The 26151-nt window shown below is 38.4% G+C and overlaps 3 protein-coding genes across 3 annotated transcripts; 1 reads left to right on the forward strand and 2 right to left on the reverse strand.

Moving 5' to 3' along the window:
- Window positions 1-7031: 7031 nt before the first annotated feature.
- cldn1 (claudin 1) lies at window positions 7032-11216 on the reverse strand. The gene is made up of 4 exons (XM_072364126.1): window positions 10724-11216; window positions 9545-9709; window positions 9192-9276; window positions 7032-7998 (listed from the first exon to the last, which is right to left on the reverse strand). The coding sequence occupies exons 1-4, from the start codon at window positions 10944-10946 to the stop codon at window positions 7842-7844; spliced, it is 630 nt and encodes a 209-aa protein (XP_072220227.1). The 5' UTR covers window positions 10947-11216; the 3' UTR covers window positions 7032-7841.
- A 343-nt stretch (window positions 11217-11559) lies between these two features.
- On the forward strand, window positions 11560-13812 carry LOC140269093 (uncharacterized). Its single transcript, XM_072364116.1, has 2 exons — window positions 11560-11654; window positions 11835-13812. The coding sequence occupies exon 2, from the start codon at window positions 11840-11842 to the stop codon at window positions 13409-13411; it is 1572 nt and encodes a 523-aa protein (XP_072220217.1). The 5' UTR covers window positions 11560-11654; window positions 11835-11839; the 3' UTR covers window positions 13412-13812.
- Window positions 13813-23896: 10084 nt separating this feature from the next.
- On the reverse strand, window positions 23897-25508 carry LOC140268780 (transcription factor HES-1-B-like). The gene is made up of 4 exons (XM_072363763.1): window positions 25225-25508; window positions 25035-25130; window positions 24861-24948; window positions 23897-24557 (listed from the first exon to the last, which is right to left on the reverse strand). The coding sequence occupies exons 1-4, from the start codon at window positions 25330-25332 to the stop codon at window positions 24112-24114; spliced, it is 738 nt and encodes a 245-aa protein (XP_072219864.1). The 5' UTR covers window positions 25333-25508; the 3' UTR covers window positions 23897-24111.
- Window positions 25509-26151: the final 643 nt, after the last annotated feature.

Below are 26151 nucleotides of genomic sequence, written 5' to 3' on the forward strand. Positions count from 1 at the left end.
GAACACTGTTTTGTGCTCAGAGTTCTATAATCTCAGTCTCCTCTTAAGTTAGTTTTGTGTGTGTTGATCCCAAACACAAAGAATGACAAACTTACAACTGAACATGAGTATTTATTGATAATACAGCTCTTGCAACATTGCACAGCAATATCCAAAAGAAACAAAATGAGAAATGTTGAAGATAATATATTTAATTTTGGTCATTTTTAAAAAAAGAAAAAAATAGAACAGTGGGGAGCAGTGGAGTATGTTTGGGTTTGTAAATTAGACATTTCTGACTTTCCTTGTCTCATGATCAGAACCATGTGTTTAGGCTGGACTGGAGGGTGGACTGGATTTGTTTAGGCTCGAGTCAAAATATTTCAACGGTTCCCTGAGGGCAAAAGGTGTAGGAATGAGCAGAGATCCACCACATATTGAGTAACACTACATATTTTTCTGTTTAGGAAACAGCTGACTTTGTCCATATCTGCAAAGATTATTTATTGCCTGGTTTGCACTAAAAGCAAATGGTGAAGTGTCATTACAAACTGACAGTTAACAACAGGGAGAGTTTGAAATAAAACTTCATATATTTAGACAGATTCTATCAAAATGTTCCCAATGACATTTTGTCCGATAATTTGTTTACCATATTTGAACCTAAGATGTGAAAAATAATAGCATCATTTATGGGACCACAAACTGTTCCGAATATTATGGGGCCTGAAGAGAAACCAAAAAGGGTGTGGAATGAAAAGCACACCCTTATTATCCTACCTCAAATATGTTTCTTCAGGTAGGGTGTGGTATTAGTCTGAAAAAGCGAAGGTGAAGAGTTTTGAAATGCATGGAGGCATGCAGGGAGCCCCTGCTCCGACACCTGACTGTGTGCGTGTGTGTGTGTGTGCGTGTGTGTGTGTGTAAATACTCTCTCATTCACATTTTGACCGAGCTGCTTTGGATATTTTGGAGTTTCTCATAACGGATCCATAACCAGAGACAGAGGTTTTGGAAATACTCGTAATAGTCCGGGATGCTTGCCAAATATTTCATATTGGAAGTGGAAAAGGACAGAAGACCAAAAACTGGTTCATGGGGCAGTGGACTTTTTACATGTGTGTTTAAAATGAAAGGGTATAACTCTTGATGGATTGGAGGGCAACTACACAGGATTTTCATTTGAGCAGAAGCATGTTGTGTATCTCCTTTAAGCTTGAAGGCAGATTAAGCGAGCAATGCAGCTTTTGTTTTAGTGCTCATAATGATGCTTTTTTTGTCAAAGTTTGTCAAAGTGTAAGCTATTATGTTTCCCTGTGAGATTTAGAATATCTGTCATTTTCCAGCATCACTGAGCTTTTTTTGTGCTTTTTAAGGTCTTAAAATTGTGCCTTGCATGCATTTTAATTACATGTGCATCATAAACATACAATATAAAAATACGTCCCTGTTGTCAACATATTGCTGTCGATGGAGCAATTAATGTTTGTCTTTGCAGTGCAATCCTGACAAATATGGAGAGAAGAGAAGAACCCGTTCCCATGGAGACACTCATCTGTTGTGTGCAGAACACAATTCAGGTGTTGGAGGTCAGCGGAGTCTAAATAAGTGATAGTGAACTGCAGGCTGCGCTGCTTGTCGATTCGCAGTGAGGCTTAATTAAGTTGATGTGACGCACTCACATATATTAAGCAGTTCACATACAAAGGCATGGATGGAACCCGCAAGCATGCACATTAAAGGTTTAGACATCCTGCCAAGTTGGATGAGGAATCTCTAAGTGAAGCCCAGCTCATTAGTTAAGCTTCAAGGATCATCTGGCCTGCAAATGAGTTTTGCTGTCCCTGTATGCACTTGTGTTTGTGAATGTGCCTTTGTGTGCGTCTTCTCAATCATCTTCTCTGAGGGCTTTTATTGTCCTAAAGAGCCTAATTCAAAGACTCATAATGAGATGAGGCAGTCATGTTCTTTTTGCAATTAGTCAAAACAGAGGAATTACATTCATCAGATAATGTTCTTGTAACAATCTGAACAAGTATGCCAACAGGCGTGCATTTGTGTTTCCATCAACTGCATCCAGCAGTGGGATCCCTGGAGTGATCCTCTGTGGATTACACCAGAGAGCAAACCAGATCACATGGATGTTATGGTAGAAGTTGTTTGAAAAAGCCACAGATGTTTTTCACACTTTAAAACATAATAAACAGACTGTCCTCAATTCACATCTGACTTGCAAAACAATCTACAAAACAAATTGTTTAATTTTTTTTTTAATTACCCTTGCTTTGACTCAATATTGATGCTGAATTTAGTAAAACTATAATATAGTACAGTATGGTGGTCCATGCAGTACTGGGTTATGGGCAGTCCACATGGTGTCAGAGCATTTGCCTGATTGGATTAACAGATCAGGTTATTTTGATCTGAGAGGTACAGGTTGCAGAAAAGTCAGTACAGTCTGAAGCTCACAATGACACACTGCTGTCAGTGGACAGGAGAAACCCTGCAGGAAAGCTACAAAATGGAAAAAAATAGCCTGAAGCAGTTTTGGACAAAGATCTTTTATATAATTTCAAGTGGCATAAATACTCCTCTGCAAGAAAAAGTCCCTTTTAAAATCTCATTTAACAAAGATTGTACAAATAATTTCTTGTGATTGTTGCATAATGTTATTGCGTCAGTGCTCCTAAAGCAATATTGTAGAAGTAGCAGCTTATTGTACCATCACTGAATCACATTTTTTAGGAGCTTGAATTTAGTTACAGTTATCCATAAATGAAAACAAGTCAATACCATGTTAAAACACAACTTTTCTAAAACTATTCACATTATAAACATTTTGGGTATTTGTGTAATCCATTTCATGAGTCTTGCTATCCCTTCTTCAACTGACGTGACTGTGCCAGAGCACATAGCTGCTAATTCCTTCCTAAGAGCATGTGAGGCTTTTTTTTTTTAAATACCATCCATCTATAGCACCATTTTTCAAGATTACCTACTTGAAATTATCCTGATGAAAGACTTGAATGCATAACAATATTATAATAGAACGGCTTCCTTTTCTTTAAAAATCTGCAAAAGCATCTCCAAGAATTTAGCTTTGGATTTCTGTAACTTGTGAGGAAATGTCAGTGAATGAATCTAATTTTAGATCATTTTGGTAGTTGATCACATTCAAGAAGCCGCAAACAATAATGAAGGAAAGAAATTATTTGAGGAGCAGTTAGCTCCTCCTTCTGATTTTGCTCTCACTCATTGATTTTTCTGTGATGTCGGGCAGCCACACTCTGCTGATTACAGCAGTTTGGGAAGGAGTTGGATCCCCTCCAAATCCAATACCAGACTGTGGAGGGGAGAACACCTCAAGTTAAGTGCTGCTCCATCAATGTGCTTCATAAGCCTTAAATTTAAATTGTTAAAGAAAGACCATAAAAATCTAATTTCCAGCAGTTTTTGTTACCCATGTTCCATGGACCATTTGGACCACATGCCTTGTATACTGCATTGAGCTGCTGTCCAATGGTAACCTCCAGTGAAATAGGATTTGAGTTCAGCTTACATTAATTTAAAATGGTTCTTAAAGCTGTGTGAAGATAAACAGCACCGAGGGTCAAAGGTCAAATGTGAGAGCATGCTATAGATCACTGTGGTTCATTGTTTGCTTAATCTGTTAACCTATTAGCTCGCTCCTCTGAGAATCTCAAATATTTATGTTTAGGCTGCATTGATTCTCTTCTTCAGCTTTTCAGCGTACGTGTTAGCGAGCAAGTGGACAGGCTGAGTTTACCCACTAATTAAGATAAGCCTATTATAGAATTTCTGCTGTTAGTGAGACGAGCAAGGGGCAAGAAGCACTTCCTTTTAATTGTTTGAATAGTTTTAGTGTTTTTCAGCAAAATGTTCAAATACTGCAGTCTCTTACATGATATTGATAGTGTTTGGTTAATTGTTTGAATGAGAACTTTCCATATTTTCAGTTTCATTTACTCGTTGTCCATCCTCTGCCAATGTCAACTCATACAGTGTGATTCCAGTTGCACAGCATTCATAGAAATAGGATTTTAAATTACAATCTTTATGATTAATTAAAATAAGTATTATTACAAGATTTTCATAATAGGCTGAATGTCTTTACTGTCATTAACACAGTGACATAAACAAGAAAAAAAAAATGGAAATCCTTAACATGGCTTCTGCTTCCCTCTAGTGGCCACTTACTGTAACACATTGACTCCTTGAGTTCCAGAAGTGATGTAATGTTTCCACATTAAATGTAGTTGTTTGGTATTTTTATTTTACTAAAAACACAAAACATTTTATTTCCACACCATACTTGATAACTTTGATTATGTTGCTTTAAATTCTTGTTTTATTATACAGTGTGATGTCATTGTTGATGATAGTCAAGAAAACTACACACTATTAGCATAACCACACACTCAAGTAGCAAAACACCTCACACCTTTCACAAAACTAAACACAAAATAGTTTATAAATTCATAATTCTGTTATCATATTTCACAGACACAGTCATATATGTATAACACACTATATTGTGCACAAGATGACTTTTATCATTCATAGGAATACATTAGTATTTATACTTTCTTGATAAATAAAGAGCATGAGAAAGTACAAAAATTAATTCATGAAAGACTGCAGCAAACCGACTGAACTTATTTGCTGAACTTCTCTTTATATACACAAGATAGTCAAAACTGAACATCAAACAAAACAATTTGAATACCACTAAATATAGCACAGTAGATTCAGCAAACATGTTTGGAGAGTCAAAATCATAAATTACTGTATTGAGTACAGCTACAGTGCGAAAGAAAATTAAAGAAAAAATATATTAATCATGTCCTTATTGACTTTGCAGACAATATTCTATATTCCTCTTGTTTGTCAAATCCATCCAGCTGCATCAAAGTGCATAGAAAAGCAATGTACCTCATGTTTCTGGTATGTTGACAGTAGGCCTTTGGCCAATGATATCTCTCTTCCAACTTCTGTGAAGTTAAACTGAGCCACATTATTGCATATAAAGTCTTGTAGGATATCCACCTGATCTATTGGCAAAACTATCTGAAATACAACAAAAGACACATGTCAATTTACTAAACTGTGAGAATTTCTTTTTTACTCCTGGTGATTCATATGGGCGTGATCATTTTAACGTTAGATTACGTGCTCTGAAATGTTAAAGATGTGACATAAGTGAGAATATAATATATTTAGTGTTTTACAAAACATTTGATAATGCATATGTGCTTAAAGGGAAGCTTTTCACACTTTTCACAAAACATCTATTACAGGATGTATGCCATTCTGGGCAGATATGCACTGACCATATAGAAATACTGTATAAAGAAAATCAACAGCTTATTGCAAATCTAGCTGAAAGATGCCTCGTCTCATCCTGATTATCAAACAGAGAAAAGAGGAGGTGGCTTTGCAATTATTTTAATAGGAAACATGGATCAAGGGATTGTTATGTTGTTGGTGGAGAAAGGTTGCAGAGGACCAAAATGAAGAAAACAGCAGATCGGAGATAAACAAATGATGAATGAGGTCTTTTTTTTTTTCTTTTTATCTTATTTTTATAAGAAACCATAAACTAAACTTGGAAAATAGAGGACTAAATAATGGAACAAGACATATAGGAATAGTTGAGAATGACAGCAAGGAACAAAGAAACAGAGAACAGAGAGTTTCACAAAGGAGCATATATACTGTGGGGAACTAATGAGAAAGTGGCTGCAGCTGTGCCTGACTGAGTAGAGACAGGTGTGAAAGAGGCAAGGGGTAAAGACCAAGGTAGTGGAGGACATCTAGGGGTAATGACAAGAAACAAAAATCTAAACACTGTGGACAGAATTAAAGAGGGTCAAGTTCAAACGAAATACCTACCAAGAACACAGAACAGAAAGTAAATCAAGGCACTGTAAATAATTAAATCAGAGAAAAAAATTGGAACCAGAAGGACAGAAAATCAATACACAAACACCATGGACCATTACAGACTGGAATATGCATTGTATAGTATGCTCAATCACACAATATAATTTTTTTTCTTAATCATTACAGACCTGGCCCCTGGCCTTCTAGGAAGCCTATTCCAGCTGCCTTTAGGTGAGAGTCTGGGTGCAACCTGGACAGGATGCCAATGTATTACAGGTTCAATGAAACAAAGAAACAACCCGGAGAGAACCAACACATTCACAGGAAGAACATGCAAAATCCACAGAGAAAAACTCCAGCTGAGATTCAAACCAGGAACCTTCTTGCTGTGAGGCCGTGAGGCGACTGTGTGAAGCTCCATGCAGGGGGAGTTGAAGGGGCAGATTAAAGTTTTTTCATTCAATACATGGCAAATGTGCTCACCAAGCCCTGTTAGCAATAAAAAGTGAATTTGTTGTAGGGTATTTTGACAGCTTGCAACAGCTGCTATCTGTAAGTGACTTGTGTGTCTTAATTTATTCTAAATTTAATCTCAATATTCAATGTTCTTCCCAATAATAGAAGTGTGGTAGTATTCATTTATTTTTGTTTGTTTGTTTATTTGTGAATTTTTAGCCCTAATTATAGTCCTGCTTATTCAGAGGGTACGTCAAAGCCAAGGATCACCACATGGAGGTGCGCTCTCCTGACAGGTTGTTTTGGTTCAGTGTAAACTGAAACTGAGTTTTTTTGTTTTTGATTTACTTATTTTTTTCAGTTGATTTAATCATACTATGTGTTTGAAACAATTAGGCAACTGAAATTTTCCCTGAGATTTTTCATTTTAGAGACGGATGCTACCTGATAGTGCTCAGAGAGTTCTCAGAGAGTTTTCTGAAACCTGGTTTTCAAGATGAACTCCTCAGTGAGCAGGCATGTTGAAACAGGTATTCTGAGGTATGGCTTCAACAGTCCCACCCTCCATGCTTAGATATGTTTTCACTTCCCTAAGGCGACACATTTCTGTACCTGTTACTGCTACTGATGTTTTTTAAAAGATGTCTTACAGAAGATTTTCATTCAAACTCCTCTTAAAAAAAAGAATCAGGTCTTACTCACAAGTTTATTATTTCACCCCCTGACAGTTCTTCTATATTCTTTTAAATGACCTTTTACATTTTTTAAAGAAATGTTGAATGGTCAGGAGGGAGCTGTAAACAGGGCTTTGTTTCTGTTTCACTCATGATTCACTAAACAGATCCATTGTATGATAATTATGAGGCACTTTTATTCCTCCAGAGTTGGAGAGGGACAAGTTGTTTGGATAACAATGAGAGGAGCTGAGACATATAATGCATATGCAAGAATATATATAGAATAGAATTATGTGTTTCATGTCACACAAACTTACACATTCATGGAAACGTAACAGTGATTTTATTGATACAAAAAGGATAATGGCAGGACTATAGATGAAGCAAAGTAACAAAAGTAAACAATGTCTCACCATTTATACTACAACTGTACTGACTCTAAAGACTAATAAAAAGCATGTCTTGAACTTAGTCTGATGTTTCTTAATATTCAAATTGAAACAGTAGCAACAGATTATTAAAAGTTTACATTTCAGTTATTCTTAACGTACTTTATTTCATATACTTATTTATCACATGTAATGTTCACTTTTAAGCAGCATGTTTGTATTGTATTGCTTTATTTTTTAAGATTACACTTCACAATGTGAAGCACCCTGTCCAGATACATCTCAGATTTCTTATTTTTCTATGTGCAGAATCTTACCACAGATCCTGGCCAGATGAGCTTCAAATAAACATGCTGCAATCTAAGAAAGTTGGAATTATTTGCCTTGTAAATTCAGCAACCTTCCATAAGAAAAGGCTGGATGCAAGGATGTCCTCCTATACATAGTCTCTGCCACCACCGGAGTTGGATGGTGGGTAACGCAGAGATTTCTCTGAGCTCTTGCTGGAACAATTGCAGCAGAGGAAACACCCACCTATAATTGTTAGACAGGCAGTCCCCCAACCAAGGTACAAGGCACTTCCAAATTCAAACCTGCAAATGATACAGATCACAATTCTGTCAAATATTTTGTTCAAAGTTTCACAGCATAAGTCTGCATGCATGAGCATAAAACTAATCAAATCTACATCCAGTATGAGAAATTCTTGTATGAGTGCAATTATTTTTAAAAAGTGGTTTCAGTACTACTGCAAACTTTAGTCAAACTTCAATAGGAAGTGATTCTTGTAATATGGCATTTTGGTACCAAGGATTAGCAGAGGAAAAATGCCTTTCCCTTGTCTGTGCACCAAAACGAAAGATACTGCCAGCAACCAGAATCAGGTAGTTTACCTTAGCATACAGGTGGTAGCTGTTAGCATGGCTCGGTGTTTGAAAAGATGAAGAAGTAGAAGACAGACTAAAGTGAATTTTAAAAGTGGTCTGTTGTGTGTTAGGTGTTCTCCCATTTAAAGTTTGATGCTAAGCTAATTGGTTGCCCAGCACAGCTGCAAATTCTTCTTCTTCTTCTTCTTCATTCGACCTCTCCCTTATAATGCTGTGACCCTGTGTGTGTGCATGTTCAACAGGTGCCACCCTGGATGGGTCAAAAGTGGAGGACAAATTTTGTGTATGTATATAAATGTTCATGACAATAAATCTGATCTGATTTTAATCTTTATCAGGGGTTGCCACAGCGAGTTGATTTTGCATCATCAATTTGGCAAATGTTTTACGCCAAATGCCCTGCCTGACGCAACCCTCACCATTTATTCAGGATCGGGACTGGCACTAAAAATACACTGGCTCATGCTCCCCAGTGGCTGGGCAATCACACTCACTCCTAGGGACAATTTCACATCACCAATTAACCTAACATACATATAACATGTTTTTGAGTGATGGGAGGAAGCCAGAGTACCTGTATAGAACTCACGCATACATGGGAAGAACATACAAACTCCACACAGAAAGGCCCCAGCTGGGAATTAAACCTGGAACCCTCTTGCTGTGAGATGACAGTACTAACCACCACATCACTGTGTAGCCCCAGCACAGCCCAAAATTATATGTACATAATGTCAAACTTTTCTTTTTTCTGTAATACTAAATTAAAGTATGAAGTGGAAGGTAAATGTATGAGAATTTGGTTGCGAAATGTACACCCCCTTGCTATGCCTCCACTAACTGATACCTGATTAAAAAGTGTTGGCTTCAGACTAAATTACTTAGGAGGACCACCTCACCTGGAATTAGTTGGAGTAAAGGGGTTGTAGAATTCCTCTGCTATTCTGTGGCCATACCAGGATGTTCCCACAAGAGCCAGCACACCTACAAAATAATTAGTAAAAAACCTCTCAATATTGTTATATTATACATGTTGACTCTAGCTAAACTATATGTTATCTTTCACAAATCGTTTCTCTAAAAACTGAAAAAGAACCCACTTGTTACAAGTTGTGACAATATAAGGATAAAGGGGAAACAAACAGGAGCATGCTGCCACATATAAAGGCGAAAAATGTCTTATCAAAACAATCTATATAATCCAGAATGTGTTGGGATTATATGTGTGGGTCTAAATGACATTAAATCTCACCGGCAATAATGAAGATGACCCCTCCAGCCAGAGCCACTTTGTCTTTCTGCTCTGGTTGTTCAGCCATACAAGTGGTGCACCTCATGCCCACCACGGCCACCATCATGGAAATAAAACTTAGTAAAATGGAGGTCAGCATCAGTCCACGTGTGCCTTGCACAATCCCTGAAGATACAGATTTGGCACAGAATCCACTCAGATTAGAGCAGGTTTCATTTCCAAAGGATTTTGATATTGACTTTCAGCATGAAAACTGTGAAAATTGAGAGTTGAAATCACATTAGGATTTTGCCCTGGGTCATCCAAAATTATTCTCACTCTTTGCTTTCTAAAGGTTCATATAAATCATACTTGTGAATAACAGTTACAATGACTTATATTTCTATACAAAAATAAATTTAAGTAAAACCTAAGTATAAAATTTGTAATAATTTTCAATGTTGAAAGCATTTAATGGGCATACTACTTTGTGTGAACAAAGCTTAATCTAAAAAACAGGCCAGTATGCAGACAGCTGAGTTACATCCAGCTGACATACTTATGACATTCTTTTGAGGATTTGTTTGTACGTGTCTAGTATCAATCTGTCATCATGAAGATGTAAGAAATATCTACATTTGACAAATGTAATGATACTATAAAGAACACTGAATCTTTCTGATTTCTTTTCCATTTCAATAGGTTCTCTTTGATTAGATTGCTGCTGGCATTTGACTAACATGTTTCAGCATGCAAGAGGCCTAACACAAAAAGTGGAACTCTTAAAAAACATCTTGTCGGGTTGAATGGGCCTAGAGTTCAACATTTTACCTGTTTTACGTTATACATACCAGTCAAGTTCTAGCATGAGACTAAGATTCACTGTTACAACCTGTGCATCATCCACTGTCCTTTATTTTGTCGATGTACAAATTTGTTGAATTATTCAACATTTTACCTGTTTTACGTTATACATACCAGTCAAGTTCTAGCATGAGACAAAGATTCACTGTTACAACCTGTGCATCATCCACTGTCCTTTATTTTGTCAATGTACAAATTTGTTGAATTATTTAATTTTAAATACATTATAATCAAAAGCCCTATTATACATTGATTGTGATTATATAATGTAATAATTTTTTCTAACGCTGAATAAAGTTAAAGAATGTATATTAAAAACATGATATAAAACATTACCTGGCAGTTGGAGGAGTGAATCATAGACTTTACACTGGATTTGTCCAGTGCTCTGTGATGCGCAGGTCTTCCAGAGGCCTTCATACAGTGCCTGAGCTGTGATGATATTATCTCCTGCATAGGATGAAGCTTTCCACTCCACCATAACTGTGGATGCTATAGTGCCAATAAAACCAATGAAGGCCAATGTGAAGCCAAGAAGCTGAATTCCTGCGTTTGCCATTGTTCAACTTCACAAACTTAAGAAGATGGAGCACAGTGACTGTAGAAAAAGATGATCTATGATGTTCAAGAGCTGGTTTGATGTTCTTCGTGGTGGTTTTGTGCCAGAGGTCTACTCCAAAAACAAAGGCGTGTACCTGTACATCCTCAAGGGAGGGTCCAGGAATGCCATCAACTATGGCAGAGGGAAAAGGGTGACACCCTGTGGACATAAATATCTACTGCAACAAAACATCTGGCTTTCCAAAATCTTCAGTTTACAGTAGAACTTCTAATAAACACAATGAGTGCAGGAAGCAGTACACAGAACTTCAGGATTTTTTGTAAAAATATTTTTTTAAGGAAAATTTCACATTAGTTTCTGTTGCTACAATTACTTGCAGCATTAGTTGTGGTAAATATTTTTCTCCTAACACATTTGCAATAATAAATGACGGTAAGCATATTTGGTTTTGCCCTTGAAAACACATGTTCCCTTGAACCTAGTTTTGATTTGTTTTAGTCATTGGGGATTCACTTTTGCTGAAACAAGCTCTCCACTTATCTCAAGGGTAACTTTTTTTGTTGTGGGCAATTGAAATCAGGATTTGGACACTGTCCAAAGGTTTTTGTCTTATCTAATTCAGGCTTGCTGTTTTCAGTTTGCATCAGCTGCCGTAGATCCACACAGACAATTATTTCAGTGCTATGGGATCCCTGTAAGACACGGGTATGTTGGATATATTTTTGATATATTTAAACTGGAAAGGTTCTGTTTAAAGTAAAAAATGACTCTTTCTTTGTGAATGAATAGCAGCTTTTACAAAACATGTATCTCCACTTTTATGAAATTGATATTGACTTTGTTTCTCTTTGATAATTCATACAAACTTTCCTAATGTTTTGGCAGAAAAAATGGACAAAGATTTGACTCTGACTCTCCTGATGCTGCTTCTCTGTCACAAAGGAAACAGTGACTGGCAAACCTTTTGTCCAGACAGATGTCAATGCTTCACTCCGGTCCAAGTGCTCTGTGCTGATGAAAGGATGACATCTTTACCCAGGAATATGTCTAAAGAAGTCAAGGAGGTTATTGTAATTACATCAGCTGTGGGGTACCTTTTCTCCCACACCTTACAAGAAACCCCAAAACTCACCAAGCTAATTTTCCTGAATAATCCATTGCGAAGTATCCACTCAAAGGCTTTTGAGCATTTGACTGAACTGCAGGAGCTGGAGATCAGTGGGAACCTCTGGCTGGAGAATTTATTTCTGGGAACGTTTTCAAAGCAGGAAAATTTAACTAAACTGTTACTCAACTTCAACGGGTTTAAGGTAGTGCTTCCTGGAATGTTTGATTCATTAAAACAGCTAGAAATACTTCAAATGAAGAGCAATATTATATCAGATCTACCCGCATTTATTTTCCTGAACCTGAGCAGGCTGCGTGTCCTGGATTTGTCCCAAAATAAACTTGAAGAAGTGACCAAAGAGACTTTTGCAGGTCTGGCAAAGCTGGAGATTCTGAAAATAAATCACAACCTAATTAGAAATCTTTCATCTGATACATTCCACGAGATTTCTCAGCTGACTGAGCTTCACTTGGAGGGGAACAAGATAGCACAACTAGATGACAACATCTTCTCTGGGCTAACAAAACTTAATGTACTAAACCTCTGTGGGAACCTCCTGACAATCTTCAGCGATAAAGTGTTTGGGTTTAAGACTTCTAATCTGAGGGAGGTGAACCTAAAAGGCAACAGACTGACTGAGCTGTCCTCTTTAAGCAGTTTCACCTCACTTACCGACCTTATCTTGTCTTCTAACCAGCTGTCCAGCCTTCCAGACAACATTTTTAGAAATGTTACAGCCTTGGAGAACCTGGACCTGTCAGAAAACCAGCTCACCTCATTACCCGAAATGATCTTTAATGATCTGTTCGGCATCACAACTATCAACCTCCACAAGAATAACCTGAGAAAGGTGGATGTCAAACTGTTTGCGGACCAGATGCTCATTCAGAAGCTCTACCTGTCTGACAACCAGCTTGAAAATCTCCCAGTAGGCCTTTTCGACACTTTTTTAATCCAGCACACATTGAGGCTGCATGGGAACCCCTGGAAATGTGACTGCCACATGTGGTACCTACATGAATGGGTGCTGCAACATGGTCCGAGTGTAGAGATGCTGGACAGGATGCTGTGTGAGAGCCCAGACTTTTTGAGAAAACGCACTGTTGTTTCCATTGAAAGGGACCAACTGGTATGTCACCTGTCTAAAGAGGAGATGCCTGATCTCAGCACGTGCAGCCTGCAAGCATCCAATGACACGATGATCATCAAGTGTAAAATAAAAAAATGTTCTCCAATGACAGTAAAGGTACAGTTTCAGCAGGGCAATGGTAGTATTAAGGAGCATGTTTTGAAAAGTGAGTCTGAATATCCTCAATGTATCAATGATACAATGATAGAGAGCACCATTCATTAGTCTGCCTTATTTTAAAGGACTTTGATCTGTGTGCAAATAATTTCAATAAAAGTCAATAATATGCCCTGACTGTCAGCCAATACAGTAAACAAACCTCTAACTCACCAGCCGATAACTAGCATGCATAGATGCTGCTGAATGATAAGAGGGGTGGATGAACCTTCATGAGTTTAAAGTTCAACTCCTTATTTTCAAAAGATACAGTCACTGCTTAAAAAGAACAGTGATTAATATGTTAATCCACGTCTTTTGCCTGTAGTTTGAGCTCCAGCAGAAACCACTGGTATCTTTATATGAACTGACAGTGCTTCACTGTCTTTAGATGGACCAGTCATCACTGACAACAGACCGAGCATTTTCTCATGAAAATTGTCAATAAAATGTAATGTTTCCTCTTCAAATTGATTGTTGAATTTTTTTTCAAAAAAGACAGGAAAGACTGTTTGTTAAGCTAGTGGTAGAGGAAGTTTATCGTAAGACAGTATTACTCCATTATAGGTTCAAATCCTTCATTCACAGTTATTTGTGAAAAGAATCACCAATAGCTAAATAAAAGCAAAGTGAATATGCGTTTTATGGAGATAACTGTATTTCTAAATAGTAATATACATTAGTGGACTATCATTACTTATCTCGATGTAGTCAACATGATTTAAAGATATTTCAAGTTACTCAGAGTAAAAAGTATAGTATTTTCCTCTGAGAAGAAGCCCAGTATGAGTGCAGTGTTTTTGAGTGATTAAACTTGGTTCCATTTGGAACACATTGATTGATTGATGGATGATAACAGGAGTGACCTGCTATGTCGTCACAAGGTTTAAAAGTTTCTTGTGTTTGACCAGACCTCCTGTGACCTCCACACTGCTCCTGAATACTGGGAGGGACAATAAAGAGCGAGAGAGGAGGGAAGGTCTCCACACAACAAGGCACACAGATGGCCACACCTTGAATGCAGCACTCTAACTCGTGGTTAACAAGGGTCATATGGCGGGTGGTCAATTGGCTTCTCATTTTGTTGTGAATAACATCACAGTTCACAGGACAGAAAGGGCTTGCAGCCATATTTCCAAAGGTTTGAAGGGATGGTACTAGAACTATGGTGTAAACAAGGTATTCAACATTTAAAGTACAGGGTTGTTAACTAATGAGCGATCAAACATATGGAAGTCATGAAAAGCATCTGTTTATGAGTTGGGCGTGGTACACTTGGTATGAGTAATTTGAAATAGCAACAAAAAGACATCAACAGTGATTGTCACGTCGACAATACGGCCATCCCCTAAAAGATATTGATAAAATTATTGAGAAATAACAGTGAAGTTGTCTCAGGATCTTAAGGAGAGTGTTTCCCGCAAAAATAAAACGAGTCATTGATATGCGATCATTAATGCAGGTGCTGTGTAATTTCAAAAATACAATGGAGCATCTTGAGGAAAGTTTTCAAATCTGTTTAGTTATATTTGAACTATACACCCGAAATACCATGTAGCTTCATTTAAAGTAACTCTTGTCAATCTTTGCGTGGAATTGTAGGTCATGAAAGCTTTTCGTCATGGAGAGGAGATTTGCTGCACCGCCACTCCTGCCTTAAACCAAACAGCAGATAGACAACTGAATGTATGAGCTATTGAGAGCAGTTTAGCAGCTGAAGAGACTGAAGATTGTTTTAAAGTGATTAAAGGACAGTAATTAATGGAATTTGATCGGGTCAAAGGCAACTAATTTTAAACAAATTGTCCACTGTATTGTTTCATTGCTTGTTAGCATGGTAAAGTTAAAGTAGTAAACCAGCTTGATTATCTCTGACTGTCATATTCATTCTGAAGCTGTCCAACACAGAAATGTGATACCATCTCTTCATGTTGTTGTAGTTACAGGCATGTCCCTTGGCAGATAGCAGTACTTCAAAGACCCGCTCTGAATACAATGTAGACACCAAAGGGTCTGCAAGGGTATTCTAATTGTAAAATACTGTTTAAACATGCTTCTTTTCTTTTAATAAAAAATTGCATGAGTCAGAATTCTGAGATAGCAATTTAGTAAAAAAAAAATTAAGAAGTATTTCATTCTGGTCTCAAAAATTTTAAGATACTTAGAATTTTGAAATTCAGTGTCACATAATCTATGTTTCTGAGATAGAATCTCAGAACAGTAACTGAAATACTAGCATCTTAATAGATACAATTTGAGATTTAGATATAATTCAGGGATATTAAGTCACAATTTTTAGATGGTAGGTCTGAATTTTGACTTGTAGGTTCTTGAATGCTAAATACCTTCAGGATTGATATTGGCAGCAACAAGACAAGTGAACACTGTAAAACTCTTAAGAGGGAAGAAAAACCTCAATTCAATTCAATTCAATTCAAGGATTTAACTAATTGAGGGAGAACCTCATGTTTATCATGGAGGTTAATCACAGTATTATTTTGTTACTGTACAATTATGGTTCTATTTTTTAAAAAAATCATGCCATTCATTCAAAATTAGTGATGGTACATCATAAAATTTTGCAACAGCACCAAAACTTCAGAGGCCGATGGGGTCCTCCTCAATACCAAATCACTTATCAGCATCCTTCACTGCTTTTTTCACTGACAGCTGAGTGCTGTCTTGTGAGATAGGATGAATGTCTGCTGTAAATTCGCCATGGTCACATCTCATCGATCTATGCTGCATTTAGCGCTGGACACTCCACTCCACACATCGAAAAGGAAAGAAACAGAGGGGAGGAGACATTATCTGCTGAGACAAACAATGTCCAAAACAACACAAAGCACTGGGGGGTTTCCCACAGAGTTTAGAGCGCCCAGTGAGCTGGGAGGTGGAGAGGGCAGACCAGGGTTCTCAGGACAAAGACTAGAGGTCAGCTAAGGCTTGATGCCAGAGGCGAGAATTCAAGAGATTCTTAGATCAGGAAATCCAAATTAATTCACAATAGATGTGTTTGTGTATTATTATCATCAATTTCATAATCAATAACACAATGCTTGTTTTAGAACAAAAATGTGTAATTCCTCAAAAAAACAATCTGAAAAATCAACAGATTAAGTACATCTAAGTTACCCATCATTCTCATTGTTTTTTCTCTGAGCTTAGTTTAAATAAGTTCAGTCAGACGTGAAATGATACCCAACATTAGTTGCTATTATGTAGGCAGGTCTCTATTAGCTCATCTCTCTCAGCCTATGAGAGGGTAACACACATCCTTCGTGATACGATGACCTAAACATCTCAAGAACACAAATAGGCCATTTTGCACACTCAAATGTGAACCTTGCTCACAAACAAGGGTCATGATTTACCCCTCAATGCACTCAGACCTTTGGATTTAAGCTAAATTGGTTATGCTGGCCAAATTAAGAACAGCTGACCTGATGTGGGTGTTAAGTGAACATGGAGATGTCATCATAATGGTAATCTTTTAGCATACTGGTTCACTGCCCTTTGTCTTGTCTGTCCTATTGGAGAATAGCAAGAGGCTATAAGCTCCTTATCATCACTTTACAATTATCGAGGATGAATCGGGAACTATAGTCTTCTGGATCAGGCTCTGAAAAAGCTATCCTTGTTTTGTGTTGAACTTCGCAGATGGAGAGGTTTTATTATGCACGTACGTCTTTCATTGTCCACCTCTACTTGTTCTAGGGAAGAGTCACTGCAACACTCAGCATTTGTTTCTGACAAACAACTGAAATACCTCCCACACTCCAATATCCATCTGCAGGAGTACCTTCTGAAGAGGCCATTGTTTCATGATTGTAAGCCATGAAAAAAATACATTTAAGTTTGATAAGTAAGTAATTTGTTTTTAAGAGGAGAATAAACACCTGACAAACAGAATTTTTACCACCCAAAATTGGTTTCACAGCTGTCTGTTTTTTGCTTGGATGAACTCAGTGAAAAAAACTTTTAAAATAAGCTTTTATATGGGTTTAAAGGTCTGACTGGCACGGTGGCCCTGAGAGGTCAGGGCGCTGCAAATCCCACAACACAACACAATAAGAAAAAATACGCTGCAAATCCTACAACACGTTAAGGAAAACGCGCTGCAAATCACGCAACATAACACATTAAGGAAAACGCGCTGCAAATCACGCAACATAACACATTAAGGAAAACGCGCTGCAAATCACGCAACATAACACATTAAGGAAAACGCGCTGCAAATCACGCAACATAACACATTAAGGAAAAACGCGCTGCAAATCCCACAACATAACACATTAAGGAAAAACGCGCTGCAAATCCCACAACGCAACGCAAGTAAGAAGAACCATAACCATATTATAATGTCTATGAGAAAAACGAGCTACAAATCCCACAACACAACGGAGGTGTTTCCAGGGGACACTTGAAAGTGATGCACACTTGTCTCCACAGCTGCAGGGAGGAGGATCTCTGTTGAGCAAACATGTCGTGGGTAAGTGTATAATGTTAAAGTTATACAGGATGTACATAATATCTGTCGCTGCCGTATTTATGACTTTAAATGACGTTAATTTGTGTGTGGGAGCAGATTATGTGTGTAATGTATAACGTTAGTAGAACATAGCTTTGAACAAAACTGCAGAAAGCTATTATCAAGTTGTATACTTGTAGACTTGAACCGGTATAAATGTAGACTACTTTTATCTGCTAACGTTAGCTGTTATTTAGAAAAACAGATCTGAGCTTAGTCCTCTCTGTAATTAGCTATAATGTTGCTAGCTCGTGTGTCGATGTTAGACACTAATTATAAAAAATAATCTCAGCCTGTCAGTTGCGAAAATAAACACGTTCAGTGGACGTATTTGAAATCAGTAAAATTAAGGTGGGTGGCCCACATAATAATTTTCATATTAACATACATTTGTGAAAAACATAAACTTAATTCAGATTTTGTGTAGCAGATGGGTTTATTCAGGCAGAGGTAAAATTACAATGTGTAATATGTGGGTGTTTCTTTTCTTCATTTGATCATAACTGCTGTAAATCCTATTATGCTGATTGCCTTGATAGTTCCCATAACTGTCAAACAGACAAATAAATAGCACTGAAAACAACCTCCTTGGTGGAGCTAATTAAGCATTTGTTCAACCATAAAAAGAGATTTAAAAAAACTGTTTTCATTCCTGAACACTGAAAATATCGTAACTCAAAATCCTAATAGAGTTGGAATTCAGATGAGTGTTTGACAGTTTTTTTGTCTTTATTTTGCAGGTGCCCTGGATGAGGACCTTGAATATATTACAAAGCTGGAGGCTAAGCTATAGACTGTATCCATGGGGTCGCAGACCATCCTGAGCAAATTTTGTGCGTCTAATCATTCCACGAAGTGTTCCAAATGTTTTTGGGAGTCTATTCTTTTATATGTGGAATGTCTCAAAAAATTAGTATGGATGCAGGTTAATTTCTGTGTTTATTTCATTTTATTCCAAAGCACAAAGATGAAAACTGGGGCCAAACTGTGAGGGGACCATCTCTAGGGTAGACATGCCCTCTAGGATATGATACAGTAAAAAATGTGGCTCAGTTTTGCATGATGTGCAGATCTGGTAGGGGTCCTGGAAGAAAAAAGGCCACTCATCAGGGTAGAGAAATGCAACGTCATACATTCTGTAAAGATACTTTTTCCATATCTCAATTAATATAAAGATTTTCTTCCATATGACACTTAATGCTCAGATTTTATTTCCTCCATATCTCCCATCTGTGAAGAAGATATGTTTTTCTCCCAAATCACATACTGTCAAGTTATTTTGGTTAAAAAAATCAAGGGTGTGTAAGTTAGCTGCCTTACCAGAATAAGCAGGATACAGTGTGGACTTCACTCCAGTTTTGCCCAAAGATTTGGGCTTCTTTACTACAAGGTCAGTCATAGCCTCTGCATGGACTCCCTTATGGTAAAACACAAAAACCGTTTGTGAATATCATGCAGTCTGTTAAATCTATTGTCTAAAAGCATGACAGGGAAATTCATAAAATTAGAACTACACAACAACTTAAGTATAGCAAACCTGGGTCCTTGGTCGATGCCACCTGTGTGGTTCACTGGTTCAGGCCAGGGAAGGTTGGACTGTTGGAAGGCCAAGTTGCAGGTAATTTACTGGTTGATATAATAAAGCTGTCATATGGTTACAAAAGCCTTTGCCTGCAGCTGTATGCTGTGACAGCAGGTCAAGAGATGGATCATTGACATATTTTCAAGTCATCTTAATTAAGGGCTGTTGTGTAACATATGTGTAAAATTGCTGTCAGCTGGTTTGAAATCTTGCAAAGATTCTGCAACTGCAGAAAAGTGCATCCATTTTCTATACCCGATTAATCCGTCAGTCGGGTCGCAGGGGGGCTGGAGCCTATCCCAGCGGTCATCGGGGGAGAGGTGGAGTACACCCTGGACAGGTCGCCAGTCCATCACAGTGCTGCAGAAAAGTAAAAAATGAATTTGAAATACATTATAAGTGGGATTTGCAGCTCGTTTTTCTTAATTCAGTTGTATTGTGGGATTTGCAGCGCCCTGACCTCTCAGGAGGTCACCGTAGTGTGGCTTATCATAAAGGAATCAAAAGATAAAAATTTGGAGTGCACCGTATTCAGCTGTTTCAATACCAGCTGTTAGGCTCTTGTCTGGGCAGACAATGTTACGGTTGCAGGTGTAATGTAGGTATTCCTTTTTATCAGCTGTCTCTGGTGTACCAAAGTGTACATCGATTTCAAAGACTTTCACAGAGCATTTGTTAGTCTGTACCAAGATAAGACTCAATTTAGGGGAAAATGCCCTTAAGACAATCAGCAAAAAAACCTTTTATCATCCAGAAGGTCTTGGGCTTCACAGATTAATTGCCCATGCTATCTCACAAGCAGCAGCATCCATGGGAGAAAACCATGTTAATTGAAATAAAGGGGGTTTAACATAAGGAAGGAATTTCATAACGGATTGAGACTGACCAGACTGGTGGTTAAAAGTACTGGGTGAGAAAAAGGTTTATTGTTCCCAAAGTATTGCGGGCCAACACGGCATTCAGTGTGCCCATCGCTATAAGTGGTAACTTTATTCAGGACATTGCAGAGTTTACATATCTGAAGGCTTTTCAGCTTCTGAAACACAGAACACAAGAGCATCAAGGCAAAGCAAGAGAAAACACATTATATATTCTGAAGACTTTAGTTCTTTTGGACTTTTGTGGCATTCAGTGGGTTTACATGATGAGATTAACTCGATTGTAGCTATAGTTGGGTTATGCTTCTTATCTAAGCAAGGGTAATTATCCTTTGTTACATGGCGGTGAATGAATCGAATCACTGGCACAAAGCGTGCAATACCTCAGTAGATAGGTAGCGCTGTACCCATTTCAACTATCCTAATAGAGCCACTTCCTGTTGACGTCTTCACCACCAACAACAACAAAACTAAGGCATTCGAGAAAGATGGCGAATGAAGAGCAAGATGAAGCTGCGTCCCTCTACATTTGTAATGAGCTGGTTATGGCACAAACGCCATGCACAACGGCGCATTCTTCATCGTGTTGTTTGTTTCTTTCTGACGGCAGCGACAACAACAGTAATATCATCTCCTTTGACTTTCGGTTGACGATCGCGGTAAAAAATCTCGAGCATGCGCAGAACGCTCGATCCGATCCACTGTCGTCTCCAGGCACGTTAAGTGGGCAATTGGATCGAGTTACCCGGGGTCTTAATTCGATCGCAAGTAACCCGATCCGATTAAATTTCTTGTCGGATTAAGCTTGTTACATGAGCTGAATAACTCAATCTTATTGTAATTTAGCCATCAATCCGATCCGATTGCCCGCATGTAACCGCACTGATTAAACCTTTAGGACAAGTAATAGAGCTGACAACAGGAAAAGGTTGATCCCACCATATGAGTCAGAATGTTATGTTGCAGGATGATATTGATAAGATTGTCTCACATCTTTAGGCCAAAAAAATCTTAGAAGAGTTTTAGTGCAATAAAGGAACTAAGTAAGTAAGATCTTCAAACAGCAGCACATCTATATACGATTTGCAACGCTTGTGTTTCGATTTTGCAGCATTGAACGTTATTCCTGTGCAGCTGAAACCCAAAGATGAAAAATAAAAAATAAGATAAGATGATCGGACAGTTTTTTTGCATTATTTAAAACAACTGTAAAAATAAAATTATACATAAATGCATCCTTCTGATCCTACCATCTAATTAGGTGAATAAAAAGTTTGTCTTGCCTGAAAAAAGGATCAAAACTACAGTCAGAAGTTGAAGTAGTGCTTTTAGATAAGATGCCATTTACAATGGCATGCTTGAGGAGACACTTGCAGTGAAAGTGTAACTATATTGTTCTCTTTATAAATCTTTGTGGGCATATAGCCAAGACTTATGAAGGAAACAACATCCAATACAACACGTTCTTTGAAGATTCAATAACTTGTGATGTAGTAACAGAGTTAGTCTGTTTTAACAGTCACACCATCATCTCTGTGTGTGGGTGCAAAGTCATAAATTTTCCACTTGCAGTGTTATCCTGTCAGTCTGATCCTAATTTCAGCCCCGGAAGCTTCTCTTCCACTGCTGTGTGGTTGGGGGTTTCAAAAACAACAAGCTAAATCAAAAAAGGAATGAATTGGAATAAGAGGATAAGGAGCATTGTCCATTCACTATTCATATCGAGTGTATAATCTATTCATTAGCTGTGATGTGAACCACCGCTGACTACTTTGACCCCATCAAGCACCATAACAACCTTAAGAATAATACTGAGCCAATTCATCCTCAGAGGTGGAGGCAGCGAAGGTTTCCGGTCTGTGTCAGAGGGAGATGGTCTCCACAAGCAGGGAACCTGCCCCCATCACCACTGCAGTTGTAAGGGGAGGCCATCCATCATGGAGCACAGGAAAGGGGCAGTCGATCCTGCTTCACACATATCATTCTCTGCTTTTCAGGGTTTGGAAATATGCTGCATGGAACTGGGATTTTGGTTTGGGAGGGGTAGTGAAAGGGACTGACACCAATGGAGAGCAGAAACTTTATCAAGAATGGCCATACTTTGTTGAAGCTTCTCCTTCCAAAGCTGCTTAGGTTCTCCATCACATATATAAGCAGGAGGCCAGGAGGCCCTTTATTAAGATGGAGAGGGTCACAAAGGGAGGAGCCATTGAGCCACTGTGGGGCCAGTCTTTGTTTTTGTTTTTCAGAGGGTCTTCTCAAAGGATTCTCTGATATGAGGGGGAGCTCTATTTTTGTCTTTTATTCCTCTTAACGGTGGGGCTTCTCTCAGCTGAGCCAAAGAGAGAACTTAATTGTGTGTGGAGTTTTTGTATGTATAAAAGTGAAAGATATTCTTAGATTTGTTTTTGTTGTAAATACAATAGTATTTAATGTAATGATCCTTGATAGGTTGCCACATACAAACAATATATGTGCACACAATGTTTTGCACTTTCAAGTAAAGCAGTTACTGCTACATTAATCACTGTCATCTATCCCATCAGACTGATATCAATAAATCACAACTTAGTAATGTTGAATTGTATGAGTTATTTTTCTGGACATGCTGTTTGATGCTGTCAAAGAGATGCCTTGTATTTGGTGATGGACAGCCAGTTCTGTTGATGGGTTGTCAGACTTTACGGCAGCATGCTGTTGAAACTGTTGTGCTGAAAGTGTGACTGACCTCTGGTCATGCTTAGCTTGTGGCCAGCTGAGTGAGCACCGCTCACAGGACACACGCTGGGACTGACAGCCTTTCAACTACCCACTAAATAGACAGTGATTGGACTGCCTCTTTTGGGCTACTGCTGAGAATCTATCTTAGAGGAACACACAATCAAAACATTCAAAATCACATTTGCAGGAGGTTTCATAAATATGTTGAATTAGTGTAAAAGGGACATTATCTTTACTCCAGGAGGATGCCTCAAAGAGTCATCCTTAATACGAGGATTGTATCTGGTCTAGTCCTCATGTTACCCTCTCAGAGGGTTCACAATCATCACCTGTTTCAGCATGATTTCCTGTCTGGTAGGAGCAAAGACAGGACTGCGCGTGTCTGCAGACCCCAGCTCACCCTCCTCTCTCTGCTGGCAGCGTGCCTTTGGGACTCAGTGCAACTTCTCAGGTTCCTTACCTCATTAAAGAGATACTTATTTCCAGTCAGGGAACAGATTTCCCTCTTAATGCAAACAGCTTTAAGTGTAGGCGAAGCATATGTGTGTGTTGGGGTTATATTTAGATAGCTGTTTTCCACAAGTCTGAAATGAAGTGAAACTGCAACCCACAGCAGTTAGCTACATTGTATTTGATCAGCACAAGGGCGTCTGCCCTTAATTCTAGGAACTTTAGTGTCACTGAATTTATTCCATCCACAAGAGTGGCAGGCAATAGTGGGGCTTTTTGAAAAACAAAAATGATATAGTATCAATTTAGATAATGATGCACATATTATAAAAACCTTTTATTTATAAAAGAAAATACAGTGCTTTTCAAGAACTTGTCATGGATTTTCCTGGCCAACTAAGGCAAATTCATTTTTCCATATCAAAAATAGAAATTACAGGCAGCAAAGAGTCCAATATCTTTTAAAATATCCATATAAAAAAAACTTTAAAAAAGCATCTAAATTAATCTCTTAATACCGTTATATACAAATATATAAGAAATATACAAAAATATGTTCAATTGCCATCAAGATACTTTCTTCCTCACTGTCTTCTCGACATAGTTCCTACCACGGTCTCCACACTGAGTCTGAGGTCACAGCAGGTGCAATGGGTGACACATGATGGCTGTTTTGTGCAGTCAGAGGTGTGAGAGCTGCATTGGGAACAAGAAAAGCAAACTGTCCGTCTGGTGATGGCACAATCTGGAAGCCGCCATACAGTTTCATAGCTTCCGGGGAAGCTTGCATCTGTGAGCCACTTTTGCACGTCATCTGTTGGGCCGAAGCCACCGGAATATGAGTACTAGTTTGTCCCAGGACACCCACATGAGTTCCATAGAAGTTCACAGAGCTGATTTGGGTCACGCACGCTGCAAGGTGGCTGAGGAGCCGAGTCCTCACCTCTGTGTTCACCCCTTCGCATGTGGATAGAAAACGGGTGACTTCTCCTAGACACTCGCTGAACCCGGCTCTGTATTTACTCAGGACCAATGGGTCTGTGTTTACAGCAACTGGAGAAGAAAGTAAAGTACATCAATATAAATGTATACAGAGAGATTGATGGTAAAATGGACAAGCAATTAGATGGCTAAAAATATGCCCAGATTAAAGAAAAAAAGAATGATAGAAACCTAAAATAATTTTGAATCCAAAATCACTGATCACTTTCAAACTGACATTTCGAATAATGAGGAGTTTGCTGTCTTCTGAAGAATGGACACACTGCAATGGGTGGGTGACAATGTGGGAACGTGTGTACCATCTAAAGTCAGACATCCAGGTCAATCCAGAAATTGGAGTTAGGGCAGACATACCAGTCATCTGAAGTCTTTGCAGGTTTCTGAGGTGCTTCACAGTCATCTCAAGAATGTCTGCTTTCTCTAGTTTAGAGTGTCTGGAGCTCTTAACAAAAACAAGTAACAAATACGTTTTAAATTTGATAATTTTATATCTAAATTTAGTATATAGGAACCTGCGCATTTGCTTACGTCTTTCTTCAGTGCGTCCAGGATGAGGGTCTTAAGCTGGCTCAGACTCTCATTGATGCGCGCGCGTCTCCGCTTCTCCATAATTGGTTTGGAAGACTTTAAAAAAAAAGAGAGAGAGAACAAATACACTTCTTAAATTCCACATGCTCCAGCAAAGCATTACATTTCTAAGACTAGATATAAGGCCTACTTTTCTGCTCTCTGTCATAGTCCGAGGTTTCTCGGGCGTGGAGTCGCCACTTGCCGGGGTAGCAGCCACAGCGGATGGAGATGTTCTCTCTAAAGTACCGGCTGGCATCTTTGGGTTAACAATTAGGCAAGTGGCAGAAGAACAGCGACAACAAACCTTCCCAAGAGCAGAGCGATAAAAAGTGGGAGAACGACAGAGAGTCCCGCCTTCTTCTGCCAGACCGCAATGTAGTCTATTACCAACAAATGTTAGATGTGACTGCTGTCTTTTCGCCAAACTGGCACACAGTACGCTCCTGTTACTAACGTGCTGGGTTATATTTATAGGGCTACAATCTGCACGCGAACGGCTCGTGTGTGAGTTTCCTGGGTTCACTCTGTCTGTCCAATGAGCGTGCGAGACTCAGTGCCCGGGAGGCGGCAGGGCCGTGTGACAAGGCGTTCTGATTGGCTACCTGTCAGATTTCTGACAAACAAATTTACAAAGAGAAGGTAGTACGAAGTTTAAATATAGAAAAGACCCCATCTGTCACCTAATTTAAGCTTACCTGTTTCATTTTTAACAGAAAGGTGAACTTTGCAAGAGGTAGAGGTTATTTAACATAACCTCACTAATTAGACCGAAAATTGTTCAGTCTCTGTAACAGAATATTTAGAATTTTAAAGTGTTTCTAGGGAGGTTAGATAACTTATAACACACTCCAGGCCTCATGTCCAGTGAAGAAGAAAATCTTTGCCATGAACTGTGACAACTCTTGTCTGTTATCAGCTTCAGAGAACAAAGCTGAAGAAGAATTGAAACCTCTTGTGAAGATGTAAATAATAACAAATTACTTTTCTTTTGATCTGTCTTTTCTGACAAAAAATGAATTAGTTTTTTCACCGAGACATTTAGAAAATAAAATATTGACATAATTTACAGTGAGGC

This window comes from Leuresthes tenuis, unplaced genomic scaffold (genome assembly GCF_036924035.1).
Source record: "Leuresthes tenuis unplaced genomic scaffold, fLeuTen1.0.hap1 SCAF_14, whole genome shotgun sequence".
Taxonomy (NCBI): Eukaryota; Metazoa; Chordata; class Actinopteri; order Atheriniformes; family Atherinopsidae; genus Leuresthes; species Leuresthes tenuis.